This window comes from Marmota marmota, unplaced genomic scaffold (genome assembly GCF_001458135.2).
Source record: "Marmota marmota marmota unplaced genomic scaffold, marMar, whole genome shotgun sequence".
Taxonomy (NCBI): domain Eukaryota; kingdom Metazoa; phylum Chordata; class Mammalia; order Rodentia; family Sciuridae; genus Marmota; species Marmota marmota.
The window spans coordinates 215,095-230,163 of NW_025999874.1; the positions used below are offsets into that span (position 1 = coordinate 215,095).

Below are 15,069 nucleotides of genomic sequence, written 5' to 3' on the forward strand. Positions count from 1 at the left end.
GGAAATATAAAGTAACATAGAGATGGTAACTTATTAAAAAACAGCCCCCCAAAGGATCAAAAAGAAAATAATAGTTTACCCAAAATAGGTTGGTAGGAAAAAGATAAAGGGAAAGAGGAGGAAGTGACACTTCTGAGTACTGTTGTCCCTTGGTATCTATGAGGCACTGGTTCCAGGGCTCCCCACCTCAGCAGATACCAAAATCCAGGAAGGCCTCTATTCATATAACTCAAAGAGATCTTCCCTTCTGTGAAATAGCATAGAATTTGTATATGACCTACCCATACCCTCCTATACACTTTAAATCATCTTTAGATTATTTATAGTACCTAATACAATACAAATGTGTAATTGTTGCACCATATTTTTCAGAGAATGATAAGAGCAGAGTCTGTACAATTTCAGAAAACAATTTTTGTTTTCTGAAATATTTCAATCTGCAATTGGTTGAATCCACAGATTCAGAAGGCTGACTATATAGGTGCCTCTGAACAGTTTAGATGTTTGCATGTTAATGTTTTATATTAAATCAGAAAAGATAAGGATGGGGGACCTAAAACTGAATGCAAAATAGCCAAACAACTAAACCCAGCTATATATTAAATGAACATGACAACCACTCCAAAGCAAGGGTGAAAGGATAACTAATCCAAGTAACTTTTAAACACAGTACCCTAGCTGTATATCCAGGGTAAAAAAAAGGGAACTACAAACCAATCTAGAAGTTTTTAGTAGATTTATTTTTATAGTCATGGCAATTCCAAAACTATTTAATGTATTGTAAGATAGAGGCAAAAATATTAATTTGTTGAGATTCAGGATTCTCCAGGGCAAAAAGGAAAATACAGATGTAGAATGGGGAAAGCAAAGAAGAACTCTATGGGGCTGGACTAAAACTGGAGGTATCAGTATAAATTCATGACAATATTTGTGTATGTACTTGTATCCTTTATCTAACATGTAGATGATATTCCAATTCTGCTAATTGTTCCAGCTATCTCCTCTACAGCATCTTTTCCCTTCAGTTTAGATCTGAGTCAGCATTATATAATTGCAGTTAACTGTCATTTCTGAAATAGGAACTCTTTGTTTATTACTGAAAAAGCCTAGAAATAATAATTCCCTAGTCGTGGCCTAACAGCTAGAACTTGGTTTCTAAATGCCATCTCCTCTTAAAAGAAACTAGACTTCTTTGGGGAAATGGCTAACTTAAAGCCTGGGGCAGGAAAGGTACGTGATGAGCTAAGAACATCTTGTGACAGAAAGAAAGTGTTCAAAACAACAACAACAACAAAAAGAACATGAGGGCAGCAAGCCAATAAGCCAAAGGAGCCAGGGCCCAGGTTGTGTACAGCGCTTGCTTAGCATGCGTGAGGCACTGGGTTCGATCCCTGGCACCACATAAAATAAATAAATAAATAAATAAAAATAAAGGTAGTGTCCAACTTAAAAAAAAAAAAAAGACAAAGGAGCCAGCTTGTAGGATCTTGTACTGACCAAGTATGGAAAAATTTGAACACCAAATTGAATATGTACAGTGATAAATTACAAACTCATGAATAAAACAGGAATCTATGAATCCTTACTGATAATAGATAGGTAGATAAATAAGTACATAAATGGGAAAAAAGGGCTTTTTTTCATACTACACAGACTGATAAATGTGGAAGACACCTGCAGCTGCAAAAGAATTTTGTATTCATATTAAAAATGGGGTTGCAGGGCTGGGGCTGTGGCTCAGTGGTAAAGCACTCGCCTAGCATGTGTGGGGCACTGGGTTCGATCCTCAGCACCACATAAATATAAAATAAAGATATTGTATCCACCTATAACTAAAAAATAAATATAAAAAACATATAAAAACAAATCATTAAAAAATGGGGTTGCAAAAATTCATCAATGAATGCTAAGACAGAAAGTTTGATCTGGAACCAGATAAGAATATGGTCGTAAACAGTTTCTCCAGAAATAGCTTATTAGTTGCAAGGGCAAAAATAACTATACAGTGGAGAAATCAAACATCTTGACCATACAACAAATTTAATAAAAAAAAAAAATGTAGGATACCTTAGGATGGGATAACCTGCAAAAGACATAACAATCACTTCTGTGGTATTCTGAATGGGGATGAATAACCTCTATTAATCATCAGAAAAACCATACTAACTTAAGTTGGAGAATAGTCTATAAATGTATTTTCCAAAAATGTTACCAACATGAAAGCGGAGGGGAAAAAAAAACCTAAAGAACTATCCCCCAATAATAATTAAGTGCAATGTATAATCCTGAATCAGATTTAAACTGAAGGGAAAGGATGCCATACTGGAGACAGCCAGAACAATTAGCAGAATTGGACAATCTGCAAGATTAAATAAAATGTCTCAATTGAATTTAATTGTATAAATATTTAATTAACTAAATTTGATTACCATAAGAACATAACATTTTTATTCATAGGAAATACACACCAAAGTATTAAAGATAAAAAGGAAAGAGTTCTGCAACTAAAACTCAAATGGTTTAGAAAAGGAATGTGTGTGTGCCTGTGTGTGCTCATACATGTAAAAAAGGAGGAAGAAGGAAAGTCAATAATAAAAAAATGACAACTGGTGAATCTTTTTTTTTTTAAGAAGAAGGAATATTTTTTTTTAACTTTATTTTATTTATTTATATGTGGTGCTGAGGATCGAACTCAGGGCCTTGCATGTGCAAGGGCAACGCTTACCGCTGAGCCATAACCCCAGCCCCAACTGGTGAATCTTAATAGAGGTAGTATGATAGGAATTTTCTGCATCATGTTTGCAACCTTTCTATTAATGTGATTTTTTTAACTTGTAAAAGCAAGCAGAAAAAAACTGTCTTAATTATACTTGCATTTCCTTTCCTTCCCCTACTGTATCCATGAAGTTGACACAAAATCATTTGACTACATATTCATACTCCTGAAAGACAAGGCCAGTTTTTGTTTATTAGCTCTTTGGCTTATTTTCCATAAGGAGCTTAATCTTTTTTTTCCCCCTGAAGTCACCAATTGCTTTCTTTGCCCTTCTCTTAATGAACTATGATGATCATATCATTGTCAATTTTCAATGATACACTTCACTGAGAAAAGAAGATAAGGACATAGGTCCCATAACTATTTCCTTCCAGTTCTCAGAGTTTTAACCCATACTCTGAATAGAATGAATGTTTAAGGCCCAATAACAATAGAAAAGTATATAGATCTTGATAACCGATAAAACCATATAGAACATCCATCTCAGTGGCTAAAAAATCATATACTTACCTTCTATTTCTTGTCCAATAGAAAGTCCAGCCCATTTTCGCTAAAAAATAAATGAGAAAAAGCACTTGAAATAAAATCAATCAAAATTAAAGAAATAAGGAAAAGAAGAACACATTCTAAGACAAAAATATTGTATGCTGTCATGTATTGAATTCTGCATCCTCTCCAATATGGTGAAGTCTTAGTCCCTGGTACCTGTAAACATGACTGTATTTAGAAATAGGGTCATTGCAGATGTAATCATGTTAAGATGAGATCCTACTGAATTATAGTGGGCCCTAAGTCAATATAACTGGTGTTCTTTTAAGAAAAGAAGAGACACACAGACACAGAGAGAATGCCATGTGATGAAAGAGCAGAGACTTCAGTGATGTATACAAGCCAAGGAGCATCAAGGATTGCCAGCAACACTGGAAGTTAGTATGGAACAGACTCTTCCTTAGAACCTTCAAAGAGAGCATGGTGCTGTCGACTTGATTTCAGACTTTTAGCTTCAAAAACTATGAGAGTTTTTGTCTTCTGAACTTTCTTTTTTTTATTATTGATATTTATTATGTTGTTTTAAGAAATACAATTTGTGGTTCTTTGTAACAAAGCTCTGGGAAATTAATACATAGATTAGAGATAACTTCTGAACATCTGCATAAAACACATGAAGCTGGCCTTTTTACAGTGAAGTTAGCCCACTGAGTAGGATGCTTCTCTATACAATACTATGCTCTTGAAGTCTTTACTATATCAGATATTTCAGTGTTCTGAATATACTGCTGCAGTTAGTTTTACTATTTGTACAGTATCATAAAAAGAAATTTAATGCATGAAAACTAAATTACAACTGGTCAGATAATCTATATGGAAACCCAAGAAGGGACTCAAATCATTACATAGTCATGACTATTCTTTGTGTATTGGATAAAGAATTTTCAGGTATTTACAGTCATACTTCAGCCTCTCCCTGATCCTGTCTAAAATGGCAAGACTGTATAAAGGGAAGACAGGAATTTGGGGCTGGCTTGTTATAAATTCAAAATTAGTAATTACTGATAATATGCCAAAGAACAGTGAGAAAAATAGTTTTTGGCTGGAAATCCATAGTTTGCCTATTCATATGAACACTGGATTTTACAGTGTGAAGCTTAGAAGATGGTGTATCATGTGTAACAACAAACACTCTCCTTCCAGCTTTCTCACCATAGGTCACATTCCCCCTCTCTGCTCTTCATCTCCCCTAAAAAAACCTCTTCTATAAAATCCCAACTCACATCTAGCCAATGTGAAATACAGGAGCATGCTGGTTAGAGTCACATTTAGGTTCTGTACTTTAATCCCAAAAACAGCATTAAGGGATGATACTGATAGTAACTCTTGTATGGGGTTGTTCCAAGAATTAAATGAGTTAACACATTCAAAAGTACTTGAATAGTGCCTGATCTAAAGTAAATCTTGGGGGAAAATTTTTACAAAGCAGAGACAAAGAGAAATGGCTACCTCAAGCTACTTCTGACTACTGGAATCCCAAAAAGTTCTCTAAAAGCTGGAAAACCATTGGATATCCCAAATTGTTAATCTGCAGAAACAAATGTGAAAAGTAGTCCTAATAATGGAGAGGCATCCAAACAGAAAAAAGGAGAACAGTAAGTAAAGATTTCCCAAAATTTTTGAGTGTTTCAGGAGATCTTTAATAGTTCCCAAGTTAAGTGTTTGATCTCTTTCCCTAACTTTAAATAAATAAATAAATAATGCTTAATTTCTTATAAAGAAATAAATCAATGTTTACTAACACACTAGAAAGAGGTAAGATAGCATTCACATTGCTTAGGAATGTGGGGTGACTAGCCTGAGTAAAATGACAAGTGGGAAATGATACATGCTTGTACCTGTGGTGCTCCATTATCATGTACTATGAGCACTGGGACCCAAATAGACTCCACAGAACCCACCCCCAGTCATAACTGGAATCACAACCCTTCCAGTTGTTGGGGGAGCCTAGCAAGTTAAATTATAGTTTGAGGTAACTACTTTTTTCGTGTTCTTTAGTCTGACACCATTATATTATAAAACTTCTACTATTAGATGTCAATTTTACAAATAAGATTATTTTTATATCATTTCTGTTACCCTGAGAGTTAGCATTAAAATCATTTGACACTATATCTGATGGCTGACTGGTATTACTGCTGAATTTTTAAAAATTAGAAAAAAAATCAAGGTAATAAAATGTAGCCATAGTAAAAAAATGATAAGAATATATCTTTAAATTACTTATATAATACCTATGTATTTTTCTTAAATATGAATAAATAATTTAGAGAGTGATGCTTGCTTAAAATGAATGGACTCTTGTATGACTTTCAAGAATAGGAAAGAATAAATGAACATCTGAATTACCTGAGGTAAGCTGAATGCAATGCTCCCTGGCACCACTGATGGATGGGTCCTCAGTGTAAATGTGTACCTGTGATTGGGAGAGGTCCTCACAATCACATGCCTAAAAGAAAACCAAAAACATAGTCAGTACTTCATATCAAAGAAAAAGAAAACATAATTTCTAAATATATTTTTTCCCAAACTGATGTCTAATGAGTACCAGATAGAAGCATCGCACCATATGACAGTCCTGAAGGAACAGAATCACAGATTTAGTTTCCAAAAACTATCAGCAATTCAAAATGTTTTCCGGACATAAAGAGCACTCTGGGCCGCCAGGCATGGTGGAGCACACCTGTAATCCCAACAGCTGGGGAAGCTAAGGCAGGAAAATCGCAAGTTTGATGCCAGGCTCAGCAATTTAGCGAAACCCTCAGCAATTTAGCAAGGCTCTGTTTCAAAATAAAAAGTCCGGGGAATATTTCAGCAGTAAAGTACCCTAGGGTTCAATCCCCAGTACATACATACATGTTTATACACACAGACAGACAGACACACACACATAATAAAGACCACCTTGGGCCATGGACATATCAAATGGAATCCATCTAATCCAAAAAAATCAACTTCATCACTTTCCACTTTATATAAATCAGAAAACAGTGATTTAGAGTCCTTGATATTAAGTAAAAAATAGATTTCCTCTCCTGAGAATTATTTCACACATCCTAACAAAATAAAGGCAGGAGAACAAGAGATAAAAGAGCTAGAACATAGCAGTAAAAAACAAAGTTAGTGGGCTGGGGATGTGGCTCAAGCAGTAGTGCGCTCGCCTAGCATGCGTGCGGCCCGGGTTCGATCCTCAGCACCACATACAAAACAAAGATGTTGTGTCCACCGATAACTAAAAAATAAATATTAAAATTCTCTCTCTCTCTCACTCTCTCTTTAAAAAAAAAAAAAACAAAGATTTTAGAAATATTCATTAAAAAAATTTAACAGACTCTCAAAAGCTAAAACAATAACACTATAAAATAAAAAGATGAAAAATATGAAAAAATTTCCCCAAAGACATCAGCTTTCATGTACATATTAATATTTACAATTTCAAAGAATTTTGTGCTAATACCCTGCTCAAACACTACTCATAAATACATATATTTATTTTGTAATAATCTTCTACATTAAGAGACTAACAAGGACTGTTTATAAAATAGAAGTTCTAAATTCTGTTATCCAACAGCACCATATTTTCTTTTCCTTTGTGGTGCTGGGAATCGAACCCAGGGCCTCATGGATGCTGGGCAAGTACTTTACTACTGTGGTACACTGCTAGCTCAATTATCATTTTTAAAATTATATTTTACAGCCAGGCTCACGGCGCACACCCTGTAATCCCAGCAACTTGGAAGGCTGAGGCATGAGAATCAAGTCCAGCCTCAGCAACTTAGTGAAAAAAGGAAAAAGGACTGGGGGTGTAGGTTGGTGGTAAAGTCCCTCTATGTTCAATCCTGAGTACCAAAAAAATAAAATAATGACAATAATATTAGATAATCTTTTATGATACTATAATTTTAATGCTAAAGGTTAGCATTTCTATACATATTGCTTTGCCACTAGTATACAAGTTATTTATAATTACTATATTTTAAGTAACCCAAAATTCAACATATATGAAAACATTTCATAAACAAATTCTCACATTGATTACTTATACTTCAGTTTATTTGTTGAAAGTCCTGTGTTCAATTTAGCATCAAAGAATGTCTAGCACTGGAAATAATGTTAATATAATCAAGTATATAATCAATGCCTCTTAACTCTAAAGCTCAATTAAAATCCTGCTCCTTTGTTCTTTATGTCCCTAGACTGACTTTTGGTACAGCCCCTTCAACTCCTTATCTCTATCAATCTCAGAAGCGTGTGTATGGCACAGAACTTGGAAGCAGGGTCCTTGGAAGATTAGTGGGTGATGTGAATTAATTGAAACAAATTATGATGAAAATGCTTTCAAAGATTCCACATTTCTCATGCATCTACCAACTTTAGTATGTCAGATTATCATAGTAATAATGTTCTAAATAGCTAAACTTTATTGACAGCTTACTTATTTACATGCTAGGGACTATTATAAGTGTTTTATCTGTGTAACTTAATCTTCACAACTACCCTGAGGAAGATATTAGCATCATGCCCATTTTAAAGATCAGGACACAGAGACACAGAGATGGTGAGCCTGGACCCCAACTCAGACAATCTGACTCCAGAGTCAAACACCTAATAACTATGCTAGCCATGAATCAGATAACCAGTATGTTTAACTCTGTGAAGAAAATTAATAAAAAATTAAGAGTGATATATAAAAGCTATATACGTCTTTTAAAAGTTTGATACAGTAATAATTAAAATGCCTAACTCTCATTTCCTTCATTTTCCAATTCAGTGAGAACAATACAAAAATAATTCTGAAGTTTCCTAAAAATTACTCTTTGGAGTTTCTTAAATATAACTTGCAGGTTAAAAGAAAACAGATACTCACTGGCCAGACTGGAAATCCTTCTCATTCACAACTGCACAGTTGGTTAATGACAATTCATCTGTAGGACATCTTGCAGCTTGCATACTCTATAAAAATCAATGGTTAAGAAGATAAAATGAAGTTAGGATTTATTTCCTTAAAGATTATGTCTTCCTGAACTGTATTCTTCATCACTTGTAAAAAAACCTCTACTGTTTTTCACTCCTAGAATCCCTTCTGTGGTAGACGCAAACCCTTCCTTTGGGAAACAAATCCTCCCTCATTTCATGTGGGTTTATGGGACTGCCAATCACAGAACGCACACATATACACTTCTAACTCACCCACAGGATTTTATATGTACAGGCACTAAAAGAAAAGCACTCTTTTTGCTGCATTACCATACGGAGGAAGATTTTCTACTCAAAAAAGACAGGAAAATGGTCACAAAGAAAGCAGTCAGCAGAGACATAGACAAATAGCTATATGGAAACTCAGACTGGACAAAGTTTAAGTCCTTGAAACCAGTCCTAAACAGGTTATAAGACAATAAATAATTTTTTTGCTCAGCTTATTGGACTCCAATCCAATAAGGGGCTTTCCATTCCATCATTTCATTCACAGAAAAGAATGGGTTTTTTTTTTTTTTTTTTCCTTTTTGGTATTAAGAATTGAACCCAGGGGCACTTTACCACTGAGCTACATCTCCATTATTATTTTTCATTTTGAGAAAGGGTCTCGATAAGCTGCTCAGGACCTCAATAAATTACTGAGGCTGGCTTTGAACTCTCGATCCTCCTACATCAGCCTCTCAAGCCACTGGGATTATAGGCATGCACTACTGTGCCTGGCTAGAAAAGAATCTTGGCTGATGAAAGTGTTGTGAAGTTAATTCAACAAATTATAAAAAGCATCTTGTTATAAGAGATCCTAAGTGGCTATGAATCATGTCTCCTACAGATTAAGAAAACCTATCTTTTAAACCTCTTTCAACAAAAAATAATTACAAGGAATACTTTAAAAGAAAAACAATTAGTGGCCCTTTTGGTTAGCAGTTACTAGCAAAATGTTCAAATGATGTTTTTAACCAATAACCCCTCCATTGTTCTCTAAGTTTCTGGTGAGCTATGACACTAGGACACATTCCTTTTATAAGTGTTCATCCCTCAAATCTCAAACCAAAGCAGATTATTCTTAAATTTGTCTCCCAAACACAAATTTATAGAATAAGATGAATCATTTTTTGCTATGCTTTTAACTAAAAATTTCAAAATCATCATCCCAGTTGTTTTGGGCTAAAGTGGGACACGTTTACAAGACAATCCTTTGGGATATAAGAAGAAAATACTAGTACTTTATTTATATTTATTTTATATCAATTTTCTCATTTATATATGACAGCGGAATGCATTGCATTTCTTATTACACATATAGAGCACAATTTTCCATATCTCTGGTTGTATATACAGTATATTCACACCAATTCGTGTCTTCATACCTGTACTTTGTTTGGATAATAATGATCATCACATTCCACCATCATTAATAATCCCATGCCCCTCTCTCTTCCCCTCCAACCCCTCTGCCCTATCTAGAGTTCCGTCTATTAAGTTCAAGAAAAAAAAAAAATTATTTCAAAAGTGCAGCCAAATTCCCCCATTTTGATCCAGACATTGACATGCAATTAAAATCAAGTATCAAGATAAACCGAATTTAGGGCTGGGGTTGTAACTCAGTGGTAGAGCTCTTGCCTCGCATGCGTGAGGTACTGGGTTTAGTCCTCAGCACCACATAAAAATAAGTAAATAAATATATTTTTTAAAAAGTTATCACTTGTTAAAAAAAGATAAACTGAATTTAGAAATAGCCCTCTGAATACATACAGCACAAAATATTAAACCAACGTTTTAAAGAATGATGTATCATTTTGCTGTATGTATTAATAAAATAAAAATCATGAGATTATTGTACATTTAGTTTTAGCACATCTTCTTTATATGTTAAGTATGGATATATACTGGGGGTACATAAGACATTTTTTAATTTGGGGATTCCTGATCAAATGTTTGGAAGTCACTAATTTAGCATATGAAATGAACAGCCAAGATCACAAGTCTGCTTGCTGAATGAGATAGCATTTTGCCAAGGTCACACCTTGACCAGGTATCTAACACCCTCCCAGGGTCTCTTTAGCCTGTGAGTTTCTTCCTTTTGTATTCCTTCCCCAAACCTCTGCCCCTTGCCTGGGCAATTCCTACTCATTCTACCATTTTCAGCTTAAACATTACATTTTCTAAGAGGGCTTCCTAAACATCTGCCCTATCAACTAAAGAGATAAAATAAACTTCAGATCGAAGCACCTGACTATATTTTTGCTATCTGCCTACATGTTTGCACTGCATATAAGAAAATAAGTTTCTGAAAGACTGAGACTATATTTTGCTCATATCTATAGTTCCTGGGACTAATACCTGGTCTGACATACAGTCAGTACTCATTAAACACCCATTAAATATATAAATTTATTGGTCAATACCTATCTGTCTCAACTGAAGAATAAACAATCCAAGGAACATGTATGCAAAGTACTGATCATTTCATGGTTATTTAGGAAGTAATACAATTGTTCAAAGTTACATAGAACTGATTTTGCCAACTGTGGGCAGTGGCACACACTGGTAATCCCAGCTACTCAGGAGGCAGATGCAAGAGGATCCCAAGTTCAAGGGCAGCTTCAGCAACTTAGTGAGACCATGTGTCAATAAAGAGGGGTGACTAAGGATGTAGCTCAGCAGGAGAGGGCCCCTGGGTTTAATCACCAGTACTGCAAAACAAGTAAAAAAAAAAAAAAACCAACCAGATATTCCAAAGTAATAAAAAAAAATTTACAGAATGCCAAGTTAACATTTTCATTTGTAAACTTGTTTGCTTGTCAGTGTCCTTTAACAAAGAAAGAATAAAAATCTATAGAAGTCATCTGGCTAACCAACTAAAACAGATGCTGCGAGCAAAAGGCCTCCCTACTGGAATCTAGAAGCATCTGTGTTTTTATGGTAAGCCAAGCAGGATATCTCATTTTTTTCAACAAAGTGTAAATCCCTATAAATAGTAGCTGCCTACTTACCACAGTAATGCCAAGGGAAAATTCCACAATTTTTCTAACATTGACCCCGCCTCTAGGAAACAGTAATAAAAAACAACCACTGTAGCTGTACAAAATTGTTACTCAGTTTTATGTAAGTTTAGTTATCTGAGTTACTGCAATACTGAACTGCCTAAACAATGAAGAAATGTTTTCATTATAACAATCTGAATTATCAAAAATTATAAACTACTTGCTCTCTAAAGAATGAAAATTCCACCAGGCGCAATGGCCCATTTCTGTAATCCCAGCAACTTGGGATTCAGCAAGAGGATCACAAATTTAAGGCCAGACTCAGCAACTTAGCGAGGCCCTAAGCAACTTACTGAAAACCTGTCTCAAAATAAAAAGGGATGGGGATGTGACTCAGTGGTAAAGTGCCTCTGGGTTCAATCCTGAGTACCAAAAAAAAAAAAAGAATGAAAATTTCAGCAAGCCTTTAATAGAAACTTTAGTGAAAATAATTATATCATTATTTATTGAAAGCCTTGAAAATACAGAAAGGCAATTTGCTTCTGTTCATCAAACAAAAATTGAGGGAATTTAGCCAGGATTCCTTTGGGCAACATTACACTGCTTGAGCATTTAAATAACACACCCTTTACCTAAAGGACCACTTTAAAAATTGAATGATTTAATATTTAATGCTTTATTGTTTACCAAATAATGCAGGAGGACAAATTCAACAGAAAGAAAAACAGAATGTGGTTCCTGACTATATTACTAAAGGCTTATTTTGAGTTTGAAATCACTAAGTTAGCACAATTAGCTGCCCCTACCCCAACTGTAACCTTGGTACATCTGCCAGTCCTTCCTCTGTGGTGTTTAAGATACTGGTTAAGAGACATCTCTTGAGAGACACACATCCCCACAGGAAAGAGAAGGACAAACTACATGAATTTGTCCCAGGGCCAGCTCAGCTGACAATCTCACATCTCCTCTAAAAGGATCTTTCCTAAAAAATAAATAAATAAATAACATTTTAGAACTGCACTTTCTGATAAAGGAACCACCAGACATATAAGACTGAAAATAAATTAAAATTAGAGCTGGGGGAGCAGGGGATCATAGTTCAGTGGGTAGAGTGCTTGCCTCACATGCACAAGGCTCTGGGTTCAATCCCCTGCACCACCAAAAAAAAAAAAAAAAGGAAATTAGGGCTGGGGATGTAGCTCAGTGATAAGTGTACTTACGGGCATGTGGGAGGCTCTGGGTTTAGTTTCCAGTACCACAAGAAAAAAAATTAACAAATAATTCAGTTTTTAGTTAGATTAGCCATATTTCAAGTGCTGCTAGTGGCTATAAAGTTTCATGGGTAGTGCTGGTTTAGAACAAACAAAAAAGACCACATGTAATACCCACCTTCAGCCTATAGAGTCCCTCTGCTATACATTCTTATAATACTTTCTCTTAAAATTCTGAAGCCACGTAGGACTAGGAGTGAATGGCATACAAAAAGTTGAACCTGTGTGTCCTACAATTGTCTCTCCAAGAGTCTCTAGGGATACCCTTAACACACCCCATCTTAGACCGATAACTATTCATACAATGAATGAACCTTCTGATATCATTTAAGTCTTTTAAATTCCTTTAATTTATATTGAAAAAGGAAAAAAGTCTTTGAGTAGAAACATACAAAAAAAATGTAAAAGACTGACAACGTCAAATATTAGCAAAAATGTGATGAAGTTTCCTATAGTTAATGTCACCCAGCAAGTATACCCCTAAATTTTTCACCTAGGAAATGAAGACATGTCCACACAAAGACTTGTAGATAAACGTTCATAGCAGCTGTATTCATAATAGACTCAAAATGGAAATGACACAAATATCCTTCAAAAGATAAATGCATAAACAAATTGTGATACAGTCATAAAATGGAAGAGTACTCAGCAATTAAAAAGAAAATAGCAGCTGGGAGTAGAGGCACATGCCTATAATCCCAGCGGCTCTAGAGGCTGAGGCAGGAGGATTTCGAGTTTAAAGCCAGCCTCAGCAAAAGCAAGGTGCTGAGCAACTCAGTGAGACCTTGTCTCTAAATAAAATACAAAACAGGACTGGGGATGTGGCTCAGTGGTTGAGTGACCAAGTTCAATCCCCAGTACCAAAAAGAAGAAAATAGCTATTGATATATATAACATGAGTAAACCTCAAAAACATAATGCTGAGTCCAAGAAGCCATATGCAAAAATGCCTCATATAATAGAATTATGGGGTAAGAAAAAGAGCTGGGATAGGCAGATAGGAAACTTGAGCCCCGCCAAATTCATAATACATTTATGCATGGATGTTCATGAAATTAGTAAATCTCACTTCTGGGTGTATCTGTGAGTGTGTTTTCAGAGATGATTAGCATATGGGTCAGTAAACTGAGGGGAGAAAACGTGCCTTCTGTATGGGTGGCACTGTTTTCTGTGTAACAGTGCTAAGAGACCATAAACACAAGCCAGGTCTCAAGCTCAGGATGATTCCTGTATAAGCAAAAAAAACCCTGATATCTGTTGACTAATGCCCAAACCTCCTCCAAAAAAGGCATGATAACCTGACTGGAAAAAAGGGCACCTGAAGAACTCGTGGACACAAGTGCCTTACCCAGGATTGGATCAGAGACTAACTTCCTTAACCCTGTAGATTCGTATAAACCCCTAGATAACAGCTACTCACTGGCAACTGTCTTCACCCTGCAGGAGCTCTGCTCTGCTCTCTATTACTTTAATAAATCCTGCTTCTTTGCTCTCACCCTTTGTGTCCATGGACCTCATTCCTTGAATTCATGAGACAGAACCCATTCAACCTCATGCTGTGTGCTACAGTTAACAATATTTGTCCTTTTGTCTGGCCTATTCACTTAGCATAATGTTTTCTAGGTTCATCCAGATTGTATCATTTATACAAACTTCATTCTTTTCTATGGCTGAATAATGTTCCACTGTAAGGATATACCACATTTAATCATTTCCTCAGCTGATGGACACTTGAGTTGTTTCCACTTTGGGGCTATTATGAATAATGCTGCTATGAACATCCATGCATAAATGTATTATGAACATGTTTTCAATTCTCTTAGATATATACCTACAAGTAATATGATGGTTAATCTTCAATGTCAACTCAATCAGATTGAGAGACACCTAGGAAATTAGTAAATCTCACTTCTGGGTGTATCCGTGTGTTTTCAGAGATGATTAGCATATGGGTCAGAAAACTGAGGGGAGAAGACCTGCCTTCTGTATGGGTGGCACCAAGCAATAGACTAGGGGCTGTGGAACAAAAGCAGAAGCAACACATGTAAGCTCAATTCCTCTTGAGCAGGTTCATTTTTTGCTGCTGCTATGGAGAACATAAGACTCCAACTTCTTCAGCTCTTCAATGTTAACTCACACAGTGACTCTCCAGGGAGCTTCCAAGCCTTCAGCTTCAGGTTAGGGCTAATCATTGGTCCCTCTTGTTCTGGGGCTCCCAGCTTTGGGGGCTGAGCAGCTACTGGTTCCTTTGGCTCTCCAGGGCACAGACAGCCACTGTGACCTCTGACCATATAAGCCAAACTAAAAAATTCCCTTTTAGAATTATGCATATATTTTATTGATTCTATTCCTCTAAATAACCCTAATACAAGTACATAGATATGAATGCTTATCAGATATATAATTTGCAAATATTTTCTCCCATTCTGTGAGTTGTCTTCACTTTCTTGATAGTGTCGACCCATCAAAGTTTTTAATTCTGATGAGATCCAATTTACATATTTTTCCTGAT

General features: G+C 35.6%; 1 protein-coding gene across 2 annotated transcripts in view; it reads right to left on the reverse strand.

Moving 5' to 3' along the window:
• Nsf (N-ethylmaleimide sensitive factor, vesicle fusing ATPase) overlaps positions 1-15,069 on the reverse strand; it is a 148,405-nt gene that overhangs the window by 118,909 nt on the left and 14,427 nt on the right. For both annotated transcript variants that reach the window (XM_015507206.2, XM_048786317.1), the window contains exons 2-4: positions 8,193-8,278; positions 5,675-5,774; positions 3,287-3,326 (exon numbers count right to left, since the gene is read on the reverse strand). In XM_015507206.2, the coding sequence (XP_015362692.1) occupies positions 3,287-3,326; positions 5,675-5,774; positions 8,193-8,278 (226 nt within the window). The remainder of the gene's footprint in view (positions 1-3,286; positions 3,327-5,674; positions 5,775-8,192; positions 8,279-15,069) is intronic.